This window comes from Erythrolamprus reginae, chromosome 10 (assembly GCF_031021105.1).
Source record: "Erythrolamprus reginae isolate rEryReg1 chromosome 10, rEryReg1.hap1, whole genome shotgun sequence".
Taxonomy (NCBI): Eukaryota; Metazoa; Chordata; class Lepidosauria; order Squamata; family Dipsadidae; genus Erythrolamprus; species Erythrolamprus reginae.
Window position 1 is genome coordinate 1,367,464 of NC_091959.1, and position 27,962 is coordinate 1,395,425.

The 27,962-nt window shown below is 43.2% G+C and overlaps 1 protein-coding gene across 1 annotated transcript; it reads left to right on the plus strand.

Annotated features, from left to right (window-relative positions):
- On the plus strand, positions 1-27,962 carry OTUD7A (OTU deubiquitinase 7A). The gene is made up of 11 exons (XM_070763584.1): positions 1-137; positions 4,386-4,583; positions 7,275-7,493; positions 10,715-10,816; positions 11,723-11,850; positions 13,726-13,838; positions 16,691-16,818; positions 17,615-17,764; positions 24,000-24,114; positions 24,500-24,584; positions 26,526-27,962. The coding sequence occupies exons 1-11, from the start codon at positions 53-55 to the stop codon at positions 27,960-27,962; spliced, it is 2,760 nt and encodes a 919-aa protein (XP_070619685.1). The 5' UTR covers positions 1-52.

The following is a 27,962-nucleotide window of genomic DNA, read 5'->3' on the forward strand; positions in this document are numbered from 1 at the left end:
TTGTAACCTCCCTCCCTCTGCTGCCCAGTTAGCAGCTGCCCTACACGATCCCATGACTCTGGACATGGATGCTGTCCTCTCCGACTTCGTTCAGTCCACGGGGGCAGAGCCTGGTCTGGCCAGAGACTTGTTGGAAGGTAAGAGCTCCTCCATGGAACATCATCCACAGCAGGGATCCCCTAATCTTGGCAACTGGAAGATTGGTGGACTTCAACTCCCAGAATTCCTTGGGATTGAAGAAGTCAACTAGTCTTAAGGTTGCTAAAGTTAGGGGGCCCTGATCCACAGAGCTGGGGGTTTCCTTCAGTTCCCTTTACAACGTGTTGTAATCACTGCCACAAGAATTACCTATGCTCAAAACTGGAAAAGCCAAGAAATCCCGCCAGAAAAGCAAATAATAGAAAAAAAATCTATAGGTATGTGGAGATGGACGAGATGACAAGAGACATCAAAAGCACGAAAGCAGATGAAAAAAAACAAACTTTGGGATAAATGGTACAACTGGATTGAGAAGAGAATAATTTAAAGAGATGACGAGAGATCGAAACATATTTAGATAATAAGTGATAAAACATACAAGTACTAAAGTTTAATAAATTAAATTCATTTTATTTCTTTACTGATGAAAGTAACTAACCAAATCTGAAATTGTTGCACACTGATTCAGAAATGGGTTATGATCTTCGTATGTTTATGTTTTTTCTTTTTATTATATTGGAAAATTTAAATAAAGTTTTTTTAAAAAACACAATGTGTTGTAGGACAGGACCTCCCAGTTGTAGAAGATTCACCCTTCTCGATTTCATCTTTAAACCTTCCTAGACAACCTATGACCCCTTGTGTCATTCTTCCCAAGAGTCTTCATCTCTCCAACCATGGCAGAACATCTAATGTGGTTCCTTCACTGGAAATGTTGGGATACCACTGGAGGAGTTGGTTGGTTTGCGTTTTGTAGTGATGCTGTGTGGTTGTGATAACCCCTTGGTGGTTCCTGAGATGTTTTTGATGTATGGCAGCGTTATCCTTTAGACAGTTTGTGTTGGTTGTGTAAAAACTGTTGGACGGAAGGAAAAGGGGGGACATGATCGAAACATTTAAATACGTTAAAGACTTAAATAAGGTTCAGGAGGGAAGTGTTTTTAATAGGAGTGAACACAAGAACAAGGGGGCACAATTTGAGGTTAGTTGGGGGAAAGATCAAAAGCAACATGAGAAAATATTATTTGACTGAAAGAGGAGTAGATTCTTGGAACAAACTTCCAGCAGACGTGGCTGGTAAATCCACAGTAACTGAATGTAAACATGCCTGGGATAAACATAGATCCATCCTAAGATAAAATACAGGACATAGTATAAGGGCAGACTAGATGGACCAGGAGGTCTTTTTCTGCCGTCAGTCTTCTATGTTTCTATGTTTCTATTACTGGCCCCATGCATGTTGTCCATCATTCGTGTTCCCAAATGGCTTATTTTCTATAAACAATAGGTTATATACCATATTTTTATCTTTACCGTCATGTGGAGAGTGTTAAATGTAACTTTCCAAGAGTGCCAAATAGAAAAGCAGTTTGTGTGTGTGTGTGCTTGTGTTTGTGTGTTTGGGAAGAAATTGCAATGGTCGGTCAAGATGGCTGTGAATCCAAACGAAGGGAACTTTTAAATAATAGTGGTTTGGGTGGGGAAAAAAAGCAACTTAATTGTTTGACGTCAGACCAAGGGCTTTTTACCGTGCGATTTCAAAGAAATGTCAGTTTGGAGGCCTGGCTGGTTGTCAGCCAATTTGTGCAGACAGCTGTTCACAAGAGCAAGTTGTGGTGGCAATGGGGGGAACATGGTAATTTCTGACTGTCCTTTGAAAGATTGCTAAGAGCGCTCATCTTTCTGCTGTTAATGATGCCCTACTTCAATGGGAGGAAATTAAAGGCATTCTGCTTTGATAAAAAACATTAATAATCTTCAGGTAGGGGAAAAAAAAGGCTAAAAATTACGCCTGTGTTATTTTTTTTCTGGGTTTTTTTTCCCTTCCTGGCAGGCAAAGGTTGATCTCTTGAAACAGCAGGATATTGTTCTATCAACGTGACAATGCTGCTTGAATTATTGCTTGGAGATAAACGTTTTGCAGGCATCGGAATAAAGCCGCTGCTACCGTGGTTTTTCCATGCGTAGCAGCCAATTTTGAGATAAAATTGTATAAAAGCATTTTCTGCCTTCAAATTGGTTCACGAAAGTGGCTCCTTTTTTCCTTCCTTCCTTCCTTCCTTCCTTCCTTCCTTCCTTCTTTCTTTCTTTTCTTCCTCCCTTCTTTCCTTCTTTCTTTCCTTCCTTCTTTCCTTCCTTCCTTCTTTCCTTCTTTCCTTCTTTCCTTCCTTCTTTCCTTCCTTCCTTCTTTCCTTCTTTCTTTCCTTCTTTCCTTCTTTCCTTCTTTGCTTCCTTCCTTCCTTCTTTCCTTCCTTCACTCCCTCCCTCCCTCCCCACAGTTCATCTTTTCCTTCTTTCTTTCTTTCCTTCCTTCCTTCTATTCCCTCCCTCCCTCCCCATGGTTCATCTTTTCCTTCTTTCCTTCCTTCTATTCCCTTCCTCACTCCATCTCCTTCCTTCCTTCCTTCCCTCCCCACGGTTCATCTTTTCCTTCTTTCCTTCCTTCCTTCTCTGCCACCCTCTTCTTCCTTCCTTCCCTTTCCCACTCCCTCTCCTTCCTTCCTTCCCTCCTTCCTCTCCCCCTCCCCCCTCAACTTTTTCAAATTTCTCAAATTTGCCTTTTTGTTGTACAAATTTTTTAGAATTAGAAAACGCAACCCTTCCTCCAGAATGTTTACGTCCTAATTTTGATCCAGTTATCCCTGTGCGCGTATATGTTTTTTAAATCACCCGAGAACATTTCATTGCCATAGTTTTAGCTCTGCCCTTTTTTTTTGCCATGTTCTGCCCTCCCAACACATGGATATTATGTGTTGAGAAGAGACCGGGGAAAGAAAAGGCGGTTTAGATGCGAACAATTAAGGGAGGATCATATAATGAATGCTTTAACAGTTTATTTATTAACAGTGCATTGGAAAACAATAAGTGTGTGATGTGATAATTCACCAGCATTCAAAAGGAAAAATTAAAGGGTGGTTTTTTTTGTCTGAGAATATAACAATGTGAAGGCAATGAACCACTTATAAATTGAAGTTATATATTATACGTTAGAACGCAATCCTCAGTGAATGAAATAAATACATCGCCCTTTATTCTCTCTCTTCTAGCAGAGATCCTTTTAATAAAATATGCCTTTCTTTGAATTAAGCTTTTTATATCTGCTAGTTGGGACTCATCTAAAATTCTCAGTAAATTCTATTATTTGGCCATTTAAATATTTTACAGTGTTATGAACCAAGATATGCTCTAAATATTTGAGAGTTATTTAAAGATGGATTATAATTAAATATACCCTGACATTTTGTTTGGATATATATATACACACATATATATATATTTGTTTTCATAGATTTTCACGGGTTCAGGTATGAGGGTCTTGGCATATTCGGGTTTCTACCCGTGTAGGTTTCAGAGATTCCTGGCGACGTTTCGACAAGGTCCCACTCGTCATCTTCAGGCTTCACCACCAGATCTATAGAACCTGTCGGAACCTGCTGGATTTCATCCCTGGATCCACTCAGAGATGGGGTGGCCCAGTGGTTAGAGGGCAGCACTGCCGGCTCCTTCAGCTAACTGCTAGCTGTAGTTCAGCAGTTCAAATCTCACCACCAGCTCTGGGTTGACTCAGCCTTCCATTTCCTTCCTTCCTTCCTTCCTTCCTTCCTTCCTTCCTTCCTTCCTTCCATTTCCTTCCTTCCTTCTTAAGAGCCGGGCTGGCGCAGTGGTTAGAGTGCAGCACTGCAGGCTCCTTCAGTTAACTGCTAGCTGTAGTTCAGCAGTTCAAATCTCACCACCGGCTCCAGGTTGACTCAGCTTTCCATTTCTTTCTTTCTTTCTTTCTTTCTTTCTTTCTTTCTTTCTTTCTTTCTTTTTTTCTTTCTTTTTTTCTTTCTTTCTTTCCTTCCTTCCTCCCTCCCTCCCTCCTTCCTTCCTTCCTTCCTTCCTTCCTTCTTAATAGCCATGGTGGAGCAGTGGTTAGGATGTAGCACTGCAGGCTCCTTCCACTAAGTTCTAGCTGTAGTTCACTGGTTCAAATCTCACCACCAGCTCCAGGTGGACTCAGCCTTCCCTCCTTCCCAGGTGGGACAAATGAGGACCCAGATTGTTAGGGGCAAGAGGCTGACTCTGTAAACCGCTTAGAGAGGGCTGTGAAGCGGCGTATAAGTCCCAATGCTGTTGCTGTTGCTTCAGAGACATCGTCATGCCTGTGAAAGCCAACCCTGCTGTCTCCCTTTCTGTGTTTTTAGGCAAAAACTGGGATTTCACTGCTGCCCTGAGTGACTATGAGCAGCTCAGGCAGGTGCATACAGCCAACCTGCCCCAGGTGTTCAACGAAGGAAGGTATCCCAAGCAGCAGCCACAGCAGAAGCCAGAGAAGGAACCTTCCCAACAGGTGAACAAGAGCGAACGGCTCCCCTTTCCCAGGCAGGAGGACATCTCCCAAGGTGAGCGGGATTTCTGCCCTGGGTTCTGCAGGGACTCTGAATAATAATTAATAATAATTATTAATAATTATTAATTAATAATAATAATAATAATAATAATTTATTAGATTTGTATGCCACCCCTCTCTGAAGACTCGGGGTGGCTCACAACAACATAAACAGTGTACAAATCCAATTTTTAAAAATTACAATTTAAAACCCTTATAATAAAATAATCACACAGTCCAATCAAACCATACAACAACCTTGACAATTGGGGTGTGTGTTAATTTCCCCATGCCTGGCGGCAAAGATGAGTTTTTAATAACTTACAAAAGGCGAGGAGGGTGGGGGGCAGTCCTAATCTCTGGGGGGAGCTGGTTCCAGAGGGCCGGGGCCGCCACAGAGAAGGCTCTTTTCCTGAGTCCCGCCAGATGGCATTGTTTAGTCGACGGGACCCGGAGAAGGCCAACATCGGCCGCTGGGATCCGTGCGGCAGAAGAAAAACAACCATGGGTCACTTTTAAAAGTGCCATTGTCGCTTTGAATAGTCGCTAAATGAACTGTTGTAACTCGGGGGACCAAGTGCGTAAGGATCCTGCTGGCAAAGGATGCTGGAGAGTACACAGTTCCCTTTCCAAGTTGCTGTCCACATGGATCGTCGTGTTAAGGTTCCAAGTAGCATCCGAACTAAATCAGAGTCCGAGTCAAAGGACTCCACAAAGTTCCAGTGTATTGCCGGAGCCAATCTGAGCTTCCCACCCTTTGTCCTCCAACCCACAAACTTGTCACATTCCTGCTTCCGACCAGGTGGGTGGGCATAGGATGACCTTGAACCCCTCGAAGAAAGGATGCTTTGTGGCTGCACCTGCTCCCTCCTGAAAATCCCCCCTCCCAAGTCCCCATCAACTTCAGGCCTTCGACAGAGAGTGTGGCAAGACGTTGATTTCTCACCAACTTCTGCACCGTCTTGACTCCCTAAAGAGTATTTGCCCCAGAGGAGGGGGGGCTTTTATTTACTTACCTGTTTTATATCCTGTGGCATTCCAGAGCGAAGGCCCTGCATTTAACAAAACAACAAAAACAGGGTAAAACGGGCCCAGTAAATGGTCAGGGAAAAACAACAACAATTTCACTCCATTCGTTTGCAATGTCCATGGTAACTAATAGCAGAAATTAAAACCATGCTGAGCTTGGAAAGACGGTTCCTATGGGAGATGTTCTTGGCCAATCCACCCACACCCTGGAGTTGTGTGGGCTTAATTGAGAGGGATCACTGTCTTTAGGCCACGGAGCTTATTGCTCAGAGGCTACAGGCGATTCCGAAACCAGGATTTATTTGGCAGTCAGTAAAACTGTGTCAGCCTCTTGAGTCTGCCATAGGCTCCCCTTGAGACGGACAATCGGTTGAGTTGCCCCAAATCCCAGGTAATGGCCCCTTCCTTCTCAAGCCCCATTCCATGAACATCACCCACATTTTCACACCTGGTGAAACTTCTGAGATTTGAGCTTGTCTGTTCTCCTCCTATGTTATTTAGTTATTTAGTTATTTAGTTATTTAGTTATTTAGTTATTTAGTTATTTAGTTATTTAGTTATTTAGTTATTTAGTTATTTAGTTATTTAGTTATTTAGTTATTTAGTTATTTAGTTATTTAGTTATTTAGTTATTTAGTTATTTAGTTATTTAGTTATTTAGTTACTGTATTTAGTTATTTAGTCATTTAGTTATTTAGTTAGTTAGTTATTTAGTTAGTTATTTAGTTATTTAGTTACTGTATTTAGTTATTTAGTTATTTAGTTATTTAGTTAGTTACTGTATTTAGTTATTTAGTTATTTAGTTATTTAGTTATTTAGTTACTGTATTTAGTTATTTAGTTATTTAGTTACTGTATTTAGTTATTTAGTTACTGTATTTAGTTATTTAGTTACTGTATTTAGTTATTTAGTTAGTTATTTAGTTATTTAGTTATTATTTAGTTATTTACCGTATTTTTGGAGTATAAGACGCACCTTAGTTTTTTGGGAGGAAAATGGGGAAACGAATGGCTAGTGTACTTAGTCTGGTCAGCTTCAGCACATTATTTTATCCCCTGGTTAGGGTTTAAAAAAAACCTTATTCAGAGAGAGTAACAATGAAAGAGCTAGCAAGCCAGTAAGAGCTGGGAACATTGTTAGAACCTGGTTAGGGCTAGAAAGAAACCTATTCAGAGCAAGTTAGAGCAATGAAAAAAAACTGCAAAGGAAAGGCTTGGAAAACATTCTTAGCAGAGAGTAACAATGAGAGAGCTTGCAAGCCAATAAGAGCTATGAACATCATTAGCACCTGGAAAGAAAAATTTGGAGCAAGTTAGAGCAATGGAAAAAAACCTGCAAAGACTTAGGACTTGGAAAACACTCTTTGCAGAGAGAAACAATGAAAGAACCTGCAAAGTAAGAGCTGGGAAGATCGTTAGCACAAAATTAGAAAAAAACAGGCAGTGGGAGTTAAGTCATATATACCTAGGATTAAGAGATTATTGAATTGATATGTGATTTTTTTTTGTCTTTTTAAAAATTGCATTTATGATGTTTAAATTGTATCGAAGGTAATATGATCTTGTAAGCATGTTTTTATGATGCAGAAAAATAAAGACTCCCCCCCCCCCAAAAAGAAGAAGTTGGGAGCCCCTTCAGGTGGCATCTCATGTCCTCTTTGTTTCTCCTGCTTAGAGAAGAGGCTTTCCAGAGGGATCTCTCACGCCAGCTCGGCCATCGTCTCCCTCGCCCGCTCCCACGTGGCCACCGAATGTAACAATGACCACTTCTCTCTGGAGATGCCCATCTACACTTTCCAACTGCCCGACCTCAGCGTTTACAGCGAAGACTTCAGGAGCTTCATCGAACGGGACCTGATTGAGCAGGCCACCATGATAGCTTTGGAACAAGCAGGTGAGATGGTCTTCAAGCTTGAATCCCTGGCTGCGTGGAGGTCTTCTCGGAGCCCACGATTGCTGAAATGGGTTACTTAAATCAGGGATGAAAGAATAGAATAGAATAGAATAGGATTGTTTATTGGCCAGATGTATATGGCTCAATCTGTAGAGTCTGGAGCAGTGGTTCCCAACCTTAGCAACTTGAAGATATTTGGACTTCAACTCCCAGAATTCCCCAACCGGCAAATGCTGGCTGGGGAATTCTGGGAGTTGAAGTCCAGATATCTTCATGCTGCCAAGGTTGGGAAACACTGGTCTGGAGGACAGAAGGGAAAGGGGGGACATGATTGAAACATTTAAATGCGTTAAAGGGTTCAATAAGGTTCAGGAGGGAAGTGTTTTTAATAGGAAAGTGAACAGAAGACGTTAGTTGGGGGAAAGATCAGAAGCAACGTGAGAAAATATTATTTGATGGAAAGAGTAGTAGAGACTTGGAACAAACTTCCAGCACACGTGGTGGGTCAATCCACAGTCACTGAATTTAAACCTGCCTGGGATAAACATATATCCATCCTAAGATAACATACAGGAAATAGTATAAGGGCAGACTAGATGGACCAGGAGGTCTTTTTCTGCCGTCAATCTTCTATGTTTCTATGTTTCTAAGTGTGATTGGATACACAAGGAATTTGTCTTTGGTGCAGATGCTCTCAGTGAACATAAAAGAAAAGAGACATTTGTCAAGAATCATGAGGTACAACACTTAATGATTGTCATAGGGGTCAAATAAGCAATCAGGAAACAATATCAACATTAATAAAAAATCTTAAGGATACGAGCAACAAGTTACAGTCATACAGTCATAAGTGGGAGGAAATGGGTGATAGGAATGATGAGAAAAATTAGTAGTAATAGTACAGACTTAGTAAAATAGTTTGACAGTGTTGAGGGAATATGTATATATGTAACCCTTGATTCTAGATTATGAGAGAGCACGTTCTTAGGTTTGGTCCAGCAGAAATAAGGGAGAGTTTAGCAGAGTGATGGCATTTGGGAAAAAACTTTTCTTGTGTCTACTTGTCTTGGTGTGCAGTGCTCTGTAGTGACGTTTTGAGGGTAGGAGTTGAAACAGTTGATGTCCAGGATGCGAGGGGTCAGTTGATATTTTCACGGCCCTCTTTTTGACTTGTGCAGTCTACAGGACCTCAATGGAAGGCAGGTTGGCAGCCATTGGGTTTTTTTCTGCAGTTCTGATTCTCCTCTGAAGCTTCTGTTGGTCTTGTTGGGTTGCAGAACCGAACCAGCTAGAGGCCCACTTGGCCGCTCCGTCTTGTAAAAGGCCTGAAAAAAAGGGATTCCAATGATCCCAGAGAGACGAAGCTCCTGAAGTTCAGGCAGAGGCCAAAGCAAAGGCTGCTTTAATCTAATGAGACAGCAATGTGTGGGAGGGCTTGGATAAACCTTTCTAGAATCATGAATAATGGAAGACTGTTGAGAGAAAGACCGTCCACTTTTTTTCCTCCCCTCTTAAATAATCTTGGCTTTTGTGCATGATCGGAAAATTAATTTTTTTTAAAAAAAATTTTTTTAAAAAATTCCTCTGCACAAAAAGTTTAATTAAAAAAAAAAAGAGATGCCAACGCCCATGGACCGGGACCGACTGAACCGGTTCCATGACATCATCATGATGTCACCAGCGGGTCGCTAACAGTCACTAAATGGACCTGTTGTAAGTCAAGGATCACCTGCCCTGTTCTTCGATGAGCCTTTTTTTGCACTTCAGCTCCTGCACGGAGCAGGTGATGGGCTGTTACTTCCCAAGAAAGGCATTGCTCAAAATGAGAACATGCCACCTCTAATTTCATCGCTCCCGAGGGCACTCCAGCATGCTTAAAAAGAGGCTTCCTGAGCAAACTACTGATGGAGATTTAATCGGAGTAGTTGGGCAAGGACGTGTCCACCAGATGTTGCCCATTGAGTGTACGTGGAGATGATCAAGGGCTTTTCACAAATGCAGCCGTTATTGAGTCTGTCATCTGCACCTCTATAACTGTCTGGTTTGGTGCTGCAACTCAACAGGACCGACACAGACTTCAGAGGACAATCAGAAGTGCAGAAAAAGCAATTGCTGCCAACCTGCCTTCCATTGAGGACCTGTAGACTGCACAAGTCAAAAAGAGGGCGGGGAAAATATTTACTGACCCCTCACATCCTGGACACAAACTGTTTCAACTCCTACCCTCAAAACGTCGCTACAGAGCACTGCACACCAAGACAACTAGACACAAGAACAGTTTTTTTCTGAACGCCATCACTCTGCTAAACAAAGAATTCCCTCAACACTGTCAGACTTTCTACTAAATCTGCACTTCTATTCTACTAGTTTTTCTCATCATTCCTATCACCCATTTCCTCCCATGTTGACTGTATGACTGTAACTTGTTGCTTGTATCCTAAGATTTTTATTAATATTGATTGTTTCTTCATTGCTTATTTGACCCCTATGACAATCATTAAGTGTTGTACCACGTGATTCTTGACAAATGTATATTTTATGTTATGTACGCTGAGAGCATCTGCACCAAAGACAAATTCCTTGTGTGTCCAATCACACTTGGCCAATAAAAATTCTATTCTATTCTATTCTATTCTATTCGCACTGAGATTTACCAACGAGATACTTTTCGCTGAGGTGCAGAAAACTCCAGTTGTTGTTAGATTAAAAACGCTGCCGCTGTGCGGTTGTAGCTCCTGAACTTCTGAATGAAATAATGCCGCTTTCGAGTGGACTGGGGCAATTAGGAATCCAATAATTAGTCTAGGAATTACGTGAAGGGTGGGAACTCTCTGAGCTTGGTTGGTTTCTTGAAAATGCTTCATTAGCCAACTAGGGAACATCATCAGTGCACTGATGGCATCTAATTGGGTAATGAAATATCTGAAAGAAAGCCACATCGAACTCCGAGAGCACCAAGGAGCCCAGAATTTATCCCTTAGCTACAAATACTTTCTTTCATGGGTACTTAGTGAAGCTTCTCAATGAGTAACTTCAGAGATGGAAGATGAATGCAACAATCCATCTGAGAGTAGAGTTTACCGGCTAATCTGTTCTCCAAGTCTCTCTCTCTCTTCTCTTCTCTTCTCTTCTCTCCTTCCTTCCCTTCTTAAATGGATCCCTCACCACCTTCTCCAAGATTCCTTCACACCTTTATTGTCCTGTTGGTTGACCTTTCCTAGGTCGTCTCAACTGGTGGTCAACAGCTTGTACCAGCTGCAAGCGCCTCCTACCATTGGCCACAACCGGGGATGGCAACTGCCTCTTGCACGCTGCTTCTTTGGGTAAGCCTCTACGTCTCCTTGGCTTAGGGTACAAGAAGAGCAACAGCATTTAGATTTATATACTGCTTCCCAGGGCTTTCCAGTCCTCTCTAAGCGGTTTACAGAGTCAGCCTCTTGCCCCCAACAATCTGGGTCCTCATTTGACCCACCAAGGAAGGATGGAAGGCTGAGTCAACCTTGAGCCGGTGGTGAGATTTGAACTGCTGAACTACAGCTAGCAGTTGGCTGAAGGAGCCTGCAGTGCTGCACTCTAACCACCGCACCCACGAAGGCTCTAGGTAGGTAGATAGGGAAGGGAGGAAGGAAGGAAGGAATAGTAATAACATATAGACTTATATAGTGCTTGCCAGTGATTTAGATGATAGATAGATAGATAGATAGATAGATAGATAGATAGATAGATAGATAGATGATAGGTAGGTAGGTAGATAGATGATAAATAGATAGATAGATACATGCAGATCATTACCCGTTTCTATTTCAGTATACAAGTATTCTATTTCTAATTGATTACATTCATCATTAAAAAGATAAATAGGAGAGTAAATAGATATTGTCTTATTAAACGTAAATATTTATTTGTTATTATCTAAAATTGTATTATTGGATCATTTTTAACCTGCTGCGAATCACTCAGATTCACGTAGGTAAGTTGGACGTCTGTACAAATTGAAGAAAGAATAATATAATTCTCAATGGATTTTTTTTATCTGAAAGGCCTTTCACGTACTCGGGAGGCCTTCAACACCAAACGAACCAGTCTTGTTATTTATCTGACCGGCTGCTTTCATGTTTTTCTAGTTTGGTTTCTTTCTGGGGGGGAGGTGTTTTTTTTAAAAGACCTCCAGGTTTCTTTCCACCCTGTGATTCTTTAGGTACATAACCCAGCCTTCCTTTTGCTTGTAGGGATGTGGGGGTTTCACGACCGAGACCTCGTGTTGCGGAAAGCACTTTACACCATGATGCGGAGTGGAGCCGAAAGGGAAGCTTTGAAGAGAAGGTGGAGGTGGCAGCAGACCGAGCAAAACAAAGAGGTTGGTGGGGTCTTTCCTTCACGGAATCCTTTTCTTGGCTTTGGGTTTGTTTTATTTATTCCTTCATTTGTCAAAATGTGTACAAGGTAATAAGTATGGTATAAACATAAGCAAAATAGGTACAAGTAAATTTGGACCTTAGGGCGGGGACGGTAGGCACAATGGTGTGCTTATGCACGCCCCTTACAGATCTCTTAGAATACTACTACCACTACTACTACTACTGCTAATAATAATAATAATAATAATAATAATAATAATAATAATAATAATGATTATTATTATTATTATTATTTCAACCTGGAGCATAACACACCAAAAGTTTCTGAAGCATAACACACCAGACATTGTGATCGTGGAGAAAAAGAAAGTATGGATCATCGACATCGCAATCCCAGGAGACGGCAGAATTGAGGAGAAACAGCTAGAGGAATTAGTGAAATATGAAGATCTAAAAATCGAGCTGCAACGACTCTGGCATAAGCCCGTGAAAGTGGTCCCAGTGGTCCTTGGCACGCTGGGCGCAGGGCCAAAGGATCTCAGCGGACATTTGAAAACCCTCGGAATTGACAAAATCTCCATCTGTCAATTGCAAAAGGCCGCTTTGCTGGGATCGGCAAAGATAATTCGCCGCTACATCACGCAGTCCTAGGTGCTTGGGAAATGCCCGACTGGGGATGAAATACGAAATCCAGCATAGTGATCTTGTTTGCTGTGTTGTACTGACATAATAATAATAATAATAATAATAATAATAATAATAATAATAATAATAATAATAATAATAATTTATTGGATTTGTATGCCGCCCCTCTCCGAAGACTTGGGGCAGCTCACAACAACGTAAACAGTGTACAAATCCAATTTTTTAAAAATTACAATTTAAAACCCTTATAATAAAATAATCACACAATCCAATCAAACCATACACCAACCTTGACAATTGGGGTCTGTGTTAATTTCCCCATGCCTGGTGGCAAAGATGAGTTTTTAATAACTTAAGAAAGGCGAGGAGGGTCGGGGCAGTCCTAATCTCTGGGGCGAGTTGGTTCCAGAGGGCCGGGGCTGCCACAGAGAAGGCTCTTCCTCTGGGTCCCGCCAGATAGCATTGTTTAGTCGATAGGACCTGGAGAAGGCCAACTCTGTGGGATCTAATCGGCCGTTGGGATTCGTGCGGCAAAAGGCGGTCCTGGAGGTATTCAGGTCCGATGCCATGTAGGGCTTTATAGGTCATAACCAACACTTTGAATTGAGACCGGAAATTGATCGGCAGCCAGTGCAAGCCGCGGAGTGTTGATGAGACATGGGCATATCTGGGGGAGCCCATGATTTATTTATTTATTTATTTTATTTAATCAGATTTGTATGCCGCCCCTCTCCGCAGACTCGCGGCCGCATTCTGCACGATCTGAAGTTTCCGAACACTCTTCAAAGGTAGCCCCATGTAGAGAGCGTTGCAGGAGTCAAACCTCGAGGTGATGAGGGCGTGAGTGATTGTGGGCAGTGACTCCCGGTCCAAATGGGTGAGGTCGACCGTAGACAGTCTAAGGTTAAAGGTTTTGGGGATTTGGGAGTCAGGTAATGCATTCCAGGTGTTGAATACTCTGTAGCTGAAGTTGTATTTTCTGCAGTCACCCTAGAAAATGTCCGGAGATACTTTACCAGAAGGGCCCTCCACTCACAATCGAATCCCCTACATAGCTAGACTTACAATCCCAGGTTTAGAAAGCTTAGAACTACGTCGCCTTAAACATGACCTAAGCATATCCCATAAAATCATCTGTTGCAACGTCCTTCCTATCAACGACTACTTCAGCTTCCTCCTCTTCCTCCTCCTGCTCCTGCTCCACCAACAATGTTTTCTTTCTCTCTTAGTCAGGATTGGTTTATACGGAGGAAGAGTGGGAGCGTGAGTGGAACGAACTTCTCAAGTTGGCATCCAGTGAACCCCGCACTCACATCAGCAAAAATGGAGGCAGCGGCGGTGGGTAAGTGGATATTTGCCCCGTGATATTTTTTGTGGGAGAGGGGTATATTGGAGCCTTTGTGGCGCAGTGTTGTGTTGCTCTGTACAAATCGATGGTGAGACCACACTTGGAGTCCTGTGTACAGTTCTGGTCACTGCACCTCAAGGAGGATAGAATGGAACTGGGAAAGGTGCAAAAAAGGGCCACAGGAATGATCAAGGGAATGGATCCCCTCCCTTATGATACCAGGTTGCAACGCCTTGGTCTCCAAAACAAGGTTCTGGTCATGATTTAAACAATAACAATAACAACAGAGTTGGAAGGGACCTTGGAGGTCTTCTAGTCCAACCCCCTGCTTAGGCAGGAAACCCTACACTACTTCAGACAGATGGTTATCCAACATCTGCTTAAAAACTTACAATGAGGACCAGGAGTGTGGGGGCAATAGGCTGGCTCTGTTAAAAAGTGCTATTGCTAACTTGTTGTAAGCCACCCTGAATCTAAGGAGAAGGGCGGCATAAAAATTGAATAAATAAATAAATATTTACAACTTCTGGAGGCAAGCTGTTCCACTGGTTAATTGTTCTAACTGTCAGTAATTTTCTCCTTAGTTCTGAGTTGCTTCTCTCCTTGTTTAGTTTCCACCCGTTGCTTCTACCTTCAGGTGCTTTGGAGAATAGGTTGACTCCCTCTTCTTTGTGGCAACCCCTGAGATATTGGAAGACCTCTATCATGTCCCCCCTAGTCCTCTTTGTCATCAAACTAGCCATGCCCAGTTCCTGCAACCGTTCTTCGTATGTTTTAGCCTCCAGTCCCCTAATCCTCTTTGTTGCTCTTCTCTGAACTCTTTCTAGAGTCTCAACATCCTTTTTGCATCGTGGTGACCAAAACTGATTTGTCAATAAAAGATTTATCTTTTATGAAATTTTTACTTTATTTATTTATTCATTTGTCCAATACACAATACATATGGAAGAGAATAGACAAGAAGTAATATATATAAAGATAATATGTAAAAATGGAGAAGTTATATGAAAGGAAGAAAATATATATGATATATGAGATAAAGGAAAGGACCTTCCTGTAGATCCCTCTTTTAGCCAGTAGCATCTAAAAGGGGTCGGTGCTGCCCATTATGAATAGAGGTTAGGCAAACACCCATCCCTTTTGCTTGTTTACTAATGGTAGTAAAGTCGAAGTGCAGAAAGAAACCAGGGGAAATCATCTTTCTGGGGAAGAGAACTTTTTTTCAAAGCCAACCTACCCAGTTGTTTCATAATAACGTTGCAGAGAGAACTTCCATCTCAGCCTTTAAATTATAGATGGGCTAATTTCCTTTGGTGACAAAACGGGCTTTCAACCCAAGATACGGTTGCTTCAAAGCAGTCTCTGTTTTGAGGAGAAGAAAACAAAACGACAGATTCTGAAGAGTTCTAGGCTGCTAGCTGCCTCTTAGATCTTTTGTTGTGTTTTGGTTTTAATGAGCAAACAGGCACCTTAAAAAAAGACACCAACGTTGCCAACCTCCAGAGTTCTGTAGGTTTCAATGTCTACCTGCCATTTCAGGTACCATGGAAATGATGATTAGTGGTTCATGTAAGGTGGCTTACACATGACAGTTCTTAGATTCCAGACAGAAATATGACTCAAGGGGTCTTCAAGGCCCCTTTGATGTCCTTACCTGACAACTTTATAGACAAAAATTTACCTGCACTGAATGTATGTATTAAAAATGGTGTGCGGTGTTATTTAACAGATACCTGAAATTTGGGGTAAATAGGGCTTTATTATTTTATTAATCTGCAAGGCGTGAAGCTGTATTGAGTTTATCTCATGCATGCAACCAAGTACGTGCATATATTTGCACAGTGAGTAGCTGTAAACTAGGGTTGAACATGGGCCCATAAAGTTTTAGATGCGAGAAAAAGAAAAATGAGTGCAGACTGATAATCAATTATTAGGATAAAGGAGGTGTTATAAATACAAAAAAGATTACTAAAGAAATAGATAATTATGTAACTATGTGTGTTTTTTTGAAATACACTGCTGAAAGAAATAAAGGGAGCACTCAAATAACACATCCTAGATCTGAATGAATGAAATATTCTCATTGAATACTTTGTTCTATACAAAGTTGAATGTGCACAACAGCAGGTGGAATTGATGGTCCATCAGTGTTGCTTCCTAAGTGGACAGTTTGATTTCACAGGAGTTTGATTTACTTGGAGCTATATTGTGTTGTTTAAGTGCTCCCTTTTTTAGCAGTGTATATGCAAGGTATATGCATTGATATTTGTATGAACATGAAATGGAAAATAAAATAAAAAACTTTAGAAACATAGAAACATAGAAGACTGACGGCAGAAAAAGACCTCATGGTCCATCTAGTCTGCCCTTATACTATTTCCTGTATTTTATCTTACAATGGATATATGTTTATCCCAGGCATGTTTAAATTCAGTTACTCTGGATTTATCTACCACGTCTGCTGGAAGTTTGTTCCAAGCATCTACTTCTCTTTCAGTGAAATAATATTTTCTCATGTTGCCTTTGATCTTTTCCCCAAGGCAAAGTTTTAGATGTGGCCTTCACATCCCTTTCAGGTACTGCTATGAAATTGTATTAGGTTCTTTTTTAACCCCAGCCAGACAAAAGGGGAAATTAATGAGTGTAGTACGTAAATTTCATTCACTCTACTTCATTAAGGTCACAACTGTAACTTCGACCCCATTTAAATTCCGTGCTGGGAGAAGTAGCCAGCTTTGGAGTCCAGCTCAAGGTCATTTTGGGGAGGTTTTCTTCTCTCGGGATTGTCTTTCCATCCATCATCTTCAGTTCTGGGACAACAGTGTCCGTTGTGTCTGTTTTCTTAGAGTGGAAAATTCTGAAGATCCCGTCTACGAGAGCCTGGAGGAGTTCCACGTCTTTGTGCTGGCCCATATACTACGGCGACCGATTGTCGTTGTGGCAGATACGATGCTGCGGGACTCAGGGGGAGAAGGTAGGTTTTCGTGGGTCTTTGGAGCTTGGATGGCAAGTTCGGTGTTTTTCTCAACCTTGGCCATTTTAAGTTTGTGGGCAAGTCCCAGAGTTCCTTCCTTCCTTCCTTCCTTCCTTCCTTCCTTCCTTCCTTCCTTCCTTCCTTCCTTCCTTCATTCTTTCCTTCCTTCCTTCTCTCTCCCTCTCCTCATAATTTTCCTTCCTTCCTTCCCTCCTTCCTTCCTTCTTTCCTTCCTTCTCTCTCCCTCTCCTCATAATTTTCCTTCCTTCCTTCTTTCCTTCCTTCTCACTCCCTCTCCTCATAATTTTCCTTCCTTCCTTCCTTCCTTCCTTCCTTCTTTCCTTCCTTCTCTCTCCCTCTCCTCATAATTTTCCTTCCTTCCTTCCCTCCTCCCTCCCTTCCATCCATCCATCCTTCCTTCTTTCCTTCCTTCCTTTGTTCCTCCCTCCCTCCCTCCCATCCTTCCTTCCTTCCTTCCCTCCTTCCTTCATTCCTTCCTTCCTTCCCTCCCTCCCTCCCCCTTCCTTCTTTCCTTCCTTCTCCCTCCCTCTCCTCTTAATTTTCCTTCCTTCCCTCCCTCCCTCCCTCCTTACAATGCATTTTGAAGTGTATAATTCTGAAATATACGTGGAAAATATTCTGCATTTTGTATCTTCATTTGGTTGCTTCACCATTTCATCTACCACCGATACAAAAAGAGTGACCCCCCCCACAGCTGCCTTTAAAAAAGAACCCCTGTGGACTGTGCCCCATTGCGTGTCTTGTACTGCAACAACCTCTTGTGTGTTTTTCACAGCCTTTGCACCCATCCCCTTTGGTGGAATTTACTTGCCCCTGGAAGTCATGCCAAACCGGTGCCATTGCTCCCCCCTGGTCCTCGCATACGACCAAGCTCATTTCTCCGCCCTGGTGTCAATGGAGCAGAAAGACCAACAGAAGGAGCAAGGTAAGTCTGGGGGACCACACAACCACCTTGTAGCCTAGAACTGACCAGGATTGAGATTTAGCCAAGAAAGAATCTGCAGCATTTCATCTTGGGAAATTCTTGGGTAGGAACCTCTGAGAGCCACGCGGGCCCAGATCATCCAGCATTGGGCTGGTGGGTTGCCTGCATAATATGGAACTCACAATTCCAGGCCAATTCTAAACTGAAGTATCCGATTGCTGAAGGGGAAATAATCCTCCCCTTTGTCTTTTCCGTATCAACAGCAAAAATCCTGCAGGGCGGTTTACAACAATAAAAAACAACACAATGATACCATAATAAAAAGAAAGCCGAACAACAACCCCAAAACTGTGGGCCTTCTCCGGGTCCCGTCAACAAAACAATGTCGTTTGGCGGGGCCCAGGGGGAGACCTTCTCTGTGGCGGCCCCGGCCCTCTGGAACCAACTCCCCTCGGAGATTAGAATTGCCCCCACCTTCCTCATCTTTTGTAAGCTCCTTAAAACCCACCTCTGCCGCCAGGCATGGGGGAACTGAGATATTCCTTCCCTCTAGGCCTTTACAATTTATGCATGGTATGTTTGTTTGTTTGTATGTATGTTTGGTTTTACAATAAGGGTTTTTTAGCTGTTTTAGTATGGGATTTACATGCTGGTTTTTTATTACTGTTGTTAGCCGCCCCGAGTCTACGGAGAGGGGCGGCATACAAATCCAATAAATAAATAAATAAACAAACCCAAATTATAACCCCTCCATAAAACCAATCTAACGAATATCAATATGAACAAACGTATTTGGGCACGTCAGGTGTTAAAATTCACGGGCCCCAGGCCTGTCGGCAAAGCCAGGTTTTCACAGCTTTCCATAAATTGGGAGCAGCGCGAACATCGGGATGGAGCTGGTTCCATACAGCCAGGACGGCAACAGAAAAATTTCTGCTACCGGGACAACGTATTTGTTTATTTATTTATTTTTATTAGATTTGTATGCCGCCCCTCTCTGAAGACTCGGGGCGGCTAACAACAATAAAAAAGACAATGTAAACAAATCTAATATTAAAAATAATCTTAAAAACCCCAATTTAAGAAAACCAGTCATACATACAAACATACCATGCATAAATTTTATAAGCCTAGGGGGAAGGGAATATCTCAGTTCCCCCATGCCTGACGACAGAGGTGGGTTTTAAGGAGCTTGCGAAAGGCGAGGAGGGTGGGGGCAATTCTAATCTCTGTGGGGAGTTGGTTCCAGAGGGCCGGGGCCACCACAGAGAAGGCTCTTCCCCTGGGTCCCACCAAACGACATTGCTTAGTCGATGGGACCCGGAGAAGGCCAACTCTGTGGGACCTAACCGGTCGCTGGGATTCGTGCGGCAGAAGGCGGTCCCAGAGATATTCTGGTCCGGTGCCATGAAGGGCTTTATAGGTCATAACCAACACTTTGAATTGTGACCGGAAATTGATCGGCAACCAATGCAGACTGCGGAGTGTTGGAGTAACATGGACATATTTGGGAAAGCCCATGATAGCTCTCGCAGCTGCATTCTGCACGATCTGAAGTTTCCGAACACTCTTCAAAGGTCGCCCCATGTAGAGAGCATTACAGTAGTCGAACCTCGAGGTGATGAGGGCATGAGTGACTGTGAGCAGTGACTCCCGGTCCAGATAGGGCCGCAACTGGTGCACCAGGCGAACCTGGGCAAACGCCCCCCTTGCCACAGCTGAAAGATGGTTCTCTAATGTGAGCTGTGGATCGAGGAGGACGCCCAAGTTGCGGACCCTGGGGCATTTTGGCTGCAACGCGCTACAGGTTTGGTCCCAGTCTAGTTTGGCCTTCATTTCTGCAGGAGGTTTTTTGTATGAAGTAGATTATGGGTGTGGAGTCTTCTCATCAATATATCCCCAAACCTTTTAGCGTTCCTTGTTGGGGAGAAAAAATATCAAAATTTAAGGGTTTCAGGGAGGCCCCAGAAATCCCAGAACCCCAGAAAGAAACCTCAGCTTTTCTCTCTGGACCTGCTTTTATCGATTCCAACGATGCGTCATGGGACTTTGCATCCTCCCACCCAAGGGGATTTTCCTGGGAAAGGGAGACGTGGCTTTCTCAATTTCTCAAGATAACAGTCAATAAGGGCCAGGCCAAAAATCCTTTTCATCATGGATCGGTGACCAATATATTCCTAGAAGCCCTTTTTCCCCTCCACGCGCTTGTCAGTTCAAAGACACAGATCCTCCTTTCTGTCCCAGGGCTGGGGGGCCCTGGTGGGAGAAGCATCGTGGCCCCCCTCCCAAATTTTCTCAAAGGCCTCCTTTGATTCCCCCAGAACAAGGAGACACTGTGAGTGGGAAGGGAAGCTGTGACGGTGGCTGCCTACTTAGCAACAACACGGGATTAGATGGTAGTTTTTTTTCTGGCAGCTTGTAGGAGGAGATGGTGGGGAAGAATCTGGGACAGGTGACAATTGTCATCTCGTACGTATGGATCTACACTTGTGTTTGCAAGTGGGTTTAGGAACAGTGGCAACCCAACTTCTCTGGAAGAAAATGGATATTTTGTTCGAATTAGAGTCACCGAGGATCACAAAGATAGAGCCACTTTGGTTAAACTAATAGAGAGAGAGAGAGAGAGAGATGTGGCTGTTGTTTTATAATAATAATAATAAATTTATTGTCATTGTCAAAAAAACCAATGAATTGTCATTGGCAACGAAAGTCGTGTGACACCCAGAGACCAGTCCCACCATACATAAAATCAGAATAGGTAAATTTAAAAATAAAATAAAAAATAGAATAAAATGTCCCACCCACTACAAATTCCCCAGCCTGAACCACTCAACCATCTACATGACAAACCGAGTAATATTGTCCAACAGTTCACTGATGGTGACCCTTTAGTTCGTTGTTAAGTGCAAGTATAGCTCTGGGATAAAAACTATTCAGGAAACGTGTGGTTAGATCTTGTAGTGGTTCCATCTTGTGACAGAAAAGAATATTCATCCCTCGGAGTTTAATTGTGAGGTCTTTGGTGCTCTGAGCTTTGTATCTCCATAAATTCATTTTCAGCTGGACAAAAGAGGAATCAACCGTCATTTATTAAGTTTGCAACTGTTTGGGAACAGTTCAGAGACACTGAGGAATCGTGTAGGATGGTTTTGTCTCGTCTTTGCATTGGGCAAGAAAATGACATTGAAATGGGCTCCTTACATCTAAACTGTGAAGTATGGCTTAGGTGCCTGTGTTTCTCCACTGATTAATTTGAGCGTTGTGCCATTTTTAGCTGGGTCCCATTGTTTGAATGGGTCACAATTGCATTATTTGGGGATCTGAGGGGGAGGTAGGCTCTTTATAATGGATTGAGTGATCCAGTGGGGTGATCTTTATTTGCACAGAATCTTTTTCTGTGGGCTGTAGATTTTAGATTTAGATTAGATTTTAGGTTTTGTTATTAGAAAGTGCATGTATGCATTATACACGGCTCCAAAAAATAAAGGGAACACTTAAACAACACAATATCACTCCGAGTCTACGGAGAGGGGCGGCATACAAATCTAATAAATAATAATAATAATAATAATAATAATAATAATAATAATAATAATAAGTCAATCAAACTTCTGTGAAATCAAACTGTCCACTTAGGAAGCAACACTGACGGACAATATATTTCACCTGCTGTTGTGCACATTCAACTTTGTACAGAACAAAGTACATGAGAATATTTCATTCATCCAGATCTAGGATGGGTTCTTGGACGGTTCCCTTTATTTTTTTGAGCAGTACATATTCCTTTTTTTTGCATGAGGAAAGTATACAGTATATTTCAATTTTTTTAAAAATTGAACATTCCTATTAAAATGTAACAGTGAAAAGTAGAAGAACAAGAAGGGAAGAAAGGTAGATTGGCCATTTCCCCTTTCCATCTTAATTTTTATTTTATTTATTTATTTGATTTGTATGCCGCCCCTCTCCGTAGACTAATATGCTGCAATTTTATTTAAAGTGGAGGAGAAAAAAGTTTGCAAAATGGTTATTTGGTGGTGAAATTTCTCCACCGAGTTCCAATTCAGGTTTAATCCTTTCGTCTCCCTCTAAAATATCCTTCACATCAAAACACCTTTGCTGAAGAACCTAACAGGTGTGACCTAGAATTCTTGGCAAAGTTGCATAAGAGGTCCTCAGATTACATGCTGCTTCGTTGGCACCTGTAATTAATTAATCAAAAGAGCCACAGCTTTTTCCGCTGCCTTTATTCAAAATTCATCCATGTTTTTCAATGAGGGCCGGTCATTGCCATGTGGAGTGAGTGCCACCTAGTGGTACAGGGAAAATATGACAAGACATTTGATCCCCCCCCCTCCCCTTCATAGCTGTGTTTAATGATCTAGAATAGATCAGTGTTTCCCAACCTTGGCAACTTGAAGATATTTGGACTCCAACTCCCAGAATTCCCCAGCCAACACTCGACTACTGTAACGCTCTCTACATGGGGCGACCTTTGAAAAGTGTTCGGAAACTTCACATCGTGCAGAATGCAGCTGCGAGAGCAGTCATGGGCTTCTCTAAATATGTCCATGTTACACCAACACTCCGCAGTCTGCATTGGTTGCCGATCAGTTTCCGGTCACAATTCAAAGTGTTGCTTATGACCTATAAAGCCTTTCATAGCATCGGACCAGAATATCTCCGGGACCGTCTTCTGCCGCACGAATCCCAGCGACCAGTTAGGTCCCACAGAGTTGGCCTTCTCTGGGTCCCGTCGACTAAACAATGCCGTCTGGTGGGACCCAGGGGAAGAGCCTTCTCTGTGGTGGCCCCGACCCTCTGGAACCAGCTCCCCTCAGATATCAGAGTTGCCCCCACTATCCTTGCCTTTCGCAAGCTCCTTAAAACCCACCTCTGTCGTCAGGCATGGGGGAATTAAAATTTTCCCTTCCCCCTAGGCTTATAGAATTTATACATGGTATGCTTGTATGTATGAGTGGTTCTTTAAATTGGGGTTTTAAAGATTATTTTTAATATTAGATTTGTTTACATTGTCTTTTCATTGTTGTTAGCCGCCCCGAGTCTTCGGAGAGGGGCAGCATACAAATCTAATAAATAAATAAATAACATTGTTTTTATTATTGTTGTGAGCCACCCCAAGTCTTCGGAGAGGTGCGGCGTACAAATCTAATAAATTATTATTAATTAGTATTATTAATATTGTGGTGGAAGTTAGAGATGAGCGTCCTCATTCCATTTCCCTCCAAGTGTGAAGTGCGCGCTGTAATACGCTATGGATGCGAAGGGCATGAACGCTGCTGAGATGAGGGTTAGTTAGGGGAAAGATCAGAAGCAATGTGAGAAAATATTATTTGACTGAAAGAGGAGTAGATGCTTGGAACAAACTTCCAGTGGACGTGGTTGGTCAATCCACAGGAACTGAATGTAAACATGCCTGGGATAAACATAGATCAATCCTAAGATAAAATGCAGGAAATAGTATCAAGGCAGACGAGATGGACCATGAGGTTTTTTTCTGCTGTCAATCTTTATAGAAGGGAAAGGGGGGACACGATCGAAACATTGAAATATGTCAAAGGGTTAAATAAGGTCCAGGAGGGAAGTGTTTTTAATAGGAAAGTGAACCCAAGAACAAGGGGACACAATCTGAGGTCAGTTGGGGGAAAGATCAGAAGCAGCGTGAGAAAATATTGTGTGACTGAAAGAGGAGTAGATGCTTGGAACAAACTCCCAGCAGACGTGGTTGGTCAATCCACAGTCCCTGAATTGAAACATGCCTGGGATAAACATAGATCCATCCTAAGATAAAATAGAGGAAATAGTAGAAGGGCAGAGTAGATGGACCAGGGGGTCTTTTTCTGCCCTAAATCTTCTATGTTTCTATGAATGAAGAAGAAAGAAAAGAAAAGAAAGGAAGGAAGGAAGGAAGGAAGGAAGAATCCATAGGAACTGAATTTAAACATGCCTGGGAGAAACTTAGATCCATCCTAAGATAAAATACAGGAAATAGTATAAGGGAGACTAGATGGACCAGGAGGTCTTTTTCTGCCGTCAATCTTCTATGGTTCTATGTTTTTAAGTGTGCCAATTAGGTTTGTTTTTCCCTCTCTTGTTTTCAATCCTTTCTTCTTCCTCCTTCCTTCCTTCCTTCCTTCCTTCCTTCCTTTCTTCTTTCTTTCTTTCTTTCTTTCCCACGTCCTTGTCTTCCTTTCTGATCTTTTCTTCTTTCCTCCAGCCGTGATCCCTCTGACCGATTGTGAACATAAATTACTACCTTTGCACTTTGCGGTTGACCCAGGCAAAGACTGGGAATGGGGCACCGATGACAGTGATAACATCAAATTGGCCAAGTAAGATTCTTTTTAGTCTCTAAACATTTCCCAAAAAACCCCGGTCCCTTTGTGTGTATTGTGTGTCCAGGACGCCTGGTGGACTTTGTGGAATGGGGAATCACAAACCTGAGGGGAAGTTTGGCACTCTAGGGCTCTTGTGTAACACAATCCCAGCCAGATTGGGTCTCACCAGGCTCCATTTGGGATTATATTTTCCAATCCTGGTGGAGGAATTCCTCTTTTCTCGCCTCTTCCTGATCCTGTCCTTACTTAACCTCAAGGCTGCGGTTTGGAGAGAACGTTTTGCAGTGCGAACCCGGATGGGGATTCCTTTTGTGCGACGTATATACAACAGGGTGTGGTATTTTTGTTCTTCCCTTCTCTCTCTCTCTTGTGTTCCCAGCTTGATTCTGTCCCTGGAGGCAAAGCTCAGCCTTCTGCACAGTTACATGAACGTAACCTGGATTCGGATGCCGTCAGAAACGCGGGTAACGTATTTCCTTCCTTCTTTCTTTCTTTCTTTCTTTCTTTCTTTCTTTCTTTCTTTCTTTCCTTCTTTCTTTCTTTCTTTCGTTTAATTATTAGATTTGTATGCTGCCCCTCTCCAAACACTCGGGGCAGCTCACAGCATATAATATAAAACAACAACAACAGCAACAGCAACAACAATAATAACATAACAACAGCAACAATAACAAAACAACAACAACAACAATAACAAAACAACAACAACAACAATAACAAAACAACAACAACAACAACAACAACAACAATAATAATAATAATAATAATAATAATAATAATAATAATAATAATAATAATAATAATAGAAACATAGAAGACTGACGGCAGAAAAAGACCTACTGGTCCATCTAGTCTGCCCTTATACTATTTTTGTATTTTATCTTAAGATGGATCTATGTTTATCCCAGGCATATTTACATTCAGTTCCTGTGGATTTACCAACCACGTCTGCTGGAAGTTTGTTCCAAGGATTTACTACTCTTTCAGTCAAATAATATTTTCTCATGTTGCTTTTGATCTTTCCCCCAACTAACTTCAGATTGTGTCCCCTTTTTCTTGTGTTCACTTTCCTATCAAAAACACTTCCCTCCTGGACCTTATTTAACCCTTTGACATATTTAAATGTTTCGATCATGTCCCCCCCTTTTCCTTCTGCCCTCCAGACTATACAGATTGAATCTTTCTTGATATGTTTTATGCTTAAGACCTTCCACCATTCTTGTAGCCCGTCTTTGGACCCGGTTTGAGTTTTTGCTCAGAAACTGGTAACCCAGGGCTGGGCATTCACACAAGGGTGAAAAACAGCCTCCCGGCCAGTTGTGTTACAGGATTAATCACCTGCAGAGCCCTACAGGAAGAATGCTTGGATGGTAGGAAGAACCGAGGAAGCTTCTAGGAATTGCTCACTGCTGTCAGTTGCATAAACCAGGGGGAGGTCAAGTTGGCTCTTCTATGACTTGTGGACTTCATGGTCCTAGTTCGTAGGGGTTGTCTCTACGGTAACTATCATATCAGTAAATTCTGGTTATGGCCAGTTTCTAGCATAGCAGAGGCCTCTAATCCTAGCTCCTACCTACAATGTATTTTCTTCACAGGCCTACATATTGTTGTGGTTAGCTCTGGCCCAGCTCCTGCCCCAAGGACTGTGGATGTGGGGGAGACATCCACATGCTGCAGGCCTGTTTTGCTCCTGGTGGAATCTGCTGATGAAGGCTCCTCTGACCAAGAAGACATGAGTGACAGGGAGGAGGAGAGTGGGGCAGACAGCTCAGAAGGAGATCAATTATCTAGCTCCTCCTTGGATTCAGAACAAGAGTTAATGATACAGCCACGCATGCGGAGAGCGATGCATAGGCAGCAACAACTGAGAGATTATTATCAAAGAAAAGGAGGCCACCTGTGGTTGGGTGGAGCTGTGGTCATTAGTGAGGATGCTATAAAGAGCAGCCTGTGGGTTTGGCCATTGTGGAGGATTATCTGATCGTTGTGTTTCGTGACTGCTTTGCTGACTTTGACCTTTTGTGTGCTGATTTTCCCCCGCTTTGGAACTAAACCAGAGCAAAGTGTGTTTCACTTTGTGAAAGAAGAAGGACTGTGAATTGCCTCACAGCTGCAAGCTAAGTATCACAGAACTGATAAGGGACAAGTACAAATTACCAGTTTGTTTGGAGACGAGTGCTCTTTGCTATACCAAAAGAGGGCTTGGTTTAAGTGAATTTCCGTTATATTGTTTTGAATTTTCAAACGTGTGCATGTCTGAAATTTGTACCTTTGAATTTTGGGGAGGATTCTATCAGGGAGCCCGACAGGACACATATCTTCTTACAATTCCGTAAAAACAAAACCACTCTATTTCCCACACAATCAGTCCTGGCTTCTAATGGTTGTCCTGCTTCCCCTTCCAGGCTCCGTTGGCTCAACCAGAGTCTCCTACGGCTTCGGCGGGAGAAGACGTCCAGTCCCTGGCAGACTCCATGGATTCCGACCGGGAGTCCATCTGTAGTAATTCCAACGGCAATAACGGCAAAAACGGGAAGGAGAAAGAGAAGCAGAGGAAAGACAAGGAGAAGAACCGAGGGGATTCGGTGGCTAACAAACTTGGGAGTCTCAGCAAGACCCTGGGCATCAAGCTGAAGAAGAACATGGGTGGCCTTGGCGGGTTGGTCCACGGCAAGATCAACCGAGCCAATGCCGGGAACGGCAAGAACGGCGAGACGGCGGAGAAGGTGAAAGAGAAGAAGTCGAAGTCGCGGAAAGGGAGCAAAGAGGAGTCGGGCCGCTCGGCGAGCACGTCCCCCTCGGAGAAGACCACCCCATCGCCCACGGAGAAGGCGAGCGTCTCCCCCGTGGAAAAAGCCAACTCGAAATCTCCGTCCGAGAAGCCGCCGGACTCCTGGAAATACAGCACGGACGTCAAGCTCAGCCTCAACATCTTGAGAGCCGCCATGCAAGGCGAGCGGAAGTTCATTTTTGCCGGCCTTCTGCTGACCAGCCATAGGCACCAGTTCCACGAGGAGATGATCGGCCACTACTTGACCAGCGCCCAAGAGCGCTTCAGCGCCGAGCAAGAGCAGAAGAGGAAAGAGGCGGAGAAGAAGGCCGCGGCCCTCAGCCTGGGCTCCTCTTCATCTCGGAAACTGGACCAAGACGGGTTCTCCAAGGAGAAGCTGGACTCATCTCCTCAGGGGTCGGCGTCACCAGTGTTGCCTCAAAGCCATACCACTCAGCTGGTCCTCAAGTTCAAGGACCGTTCCAGCCCCACGCCGGCTTCCTTCCTGTCGCCTAGCAACGGCGCCAAGAAGAGTGGGCCCACGCCCGTGTCTGCCCATTATAGCCATACGCCCCCCGTCCAACGGCAGAGCGTCATCCACTTGCACGACTTCAACGCCAAGCCATCCAGCTTCCAAGACCACGTCTACAAGCCCGTGGTGGGCACCCTCAAAACCTGCGCCACCTACCCTCAGCAGAACCGCTCGCTGTCCTCGCAGAGTTACAGCCCGGCCCGCATCGCCGACATCCGCACGGTCAACACGGTGGAATCCTTGGCCTACGCTCTGCCCACGGACCCCAAGTCGCAAACGTACACCAACGGGTTTAGCAACAGCAACGACATCCGGGACAGCCTAGAGTACGCGGACGAAGAGCCTCCGCAGACCTGGTTGAACAATGAGAAAAACCGCCACCGGAGCACGGGTTGCCCCTTATACGCCGCTCAGCAGAACCGCTGCAAGACGGAGAACTGCTCCTTTTACGGACGGCCCGAGACCAAGAACTTCTGCTCCTGCTGCTACAAGGAGGAGCTCAAACGTAGAGAGCGGGAGAGTAAAAGGTCCCGGCATTGA

What these genes read in the sequence shown, in the direction of transcription:
- OTUD7A (XM_070763584.1), top strand. Translation starts at nt 53, where the DNA reads ATGACTCTGGACATGGATGCTGTCCTCTCCGACTTCGTTCAGTCCACG. An exon ending in GATAGCTTTGGAACAAGCAG is followed by an intron (nt 7,494 to 10,714) that starts GTGAGATGGTCT and finishes GACCTTTCCTAG; the next exon opens with GTCGTCTCAACTGGTGGTCA. An exon ending in AGACCGAGCAAAACAAAGAG is followed by an intron (nt 11,851 to 13,725) that starts GTTGGTGGGGTC and finishes TTTCTCTCTTAG; the next exon opens with TCAGGATTGGTTTATACGGA.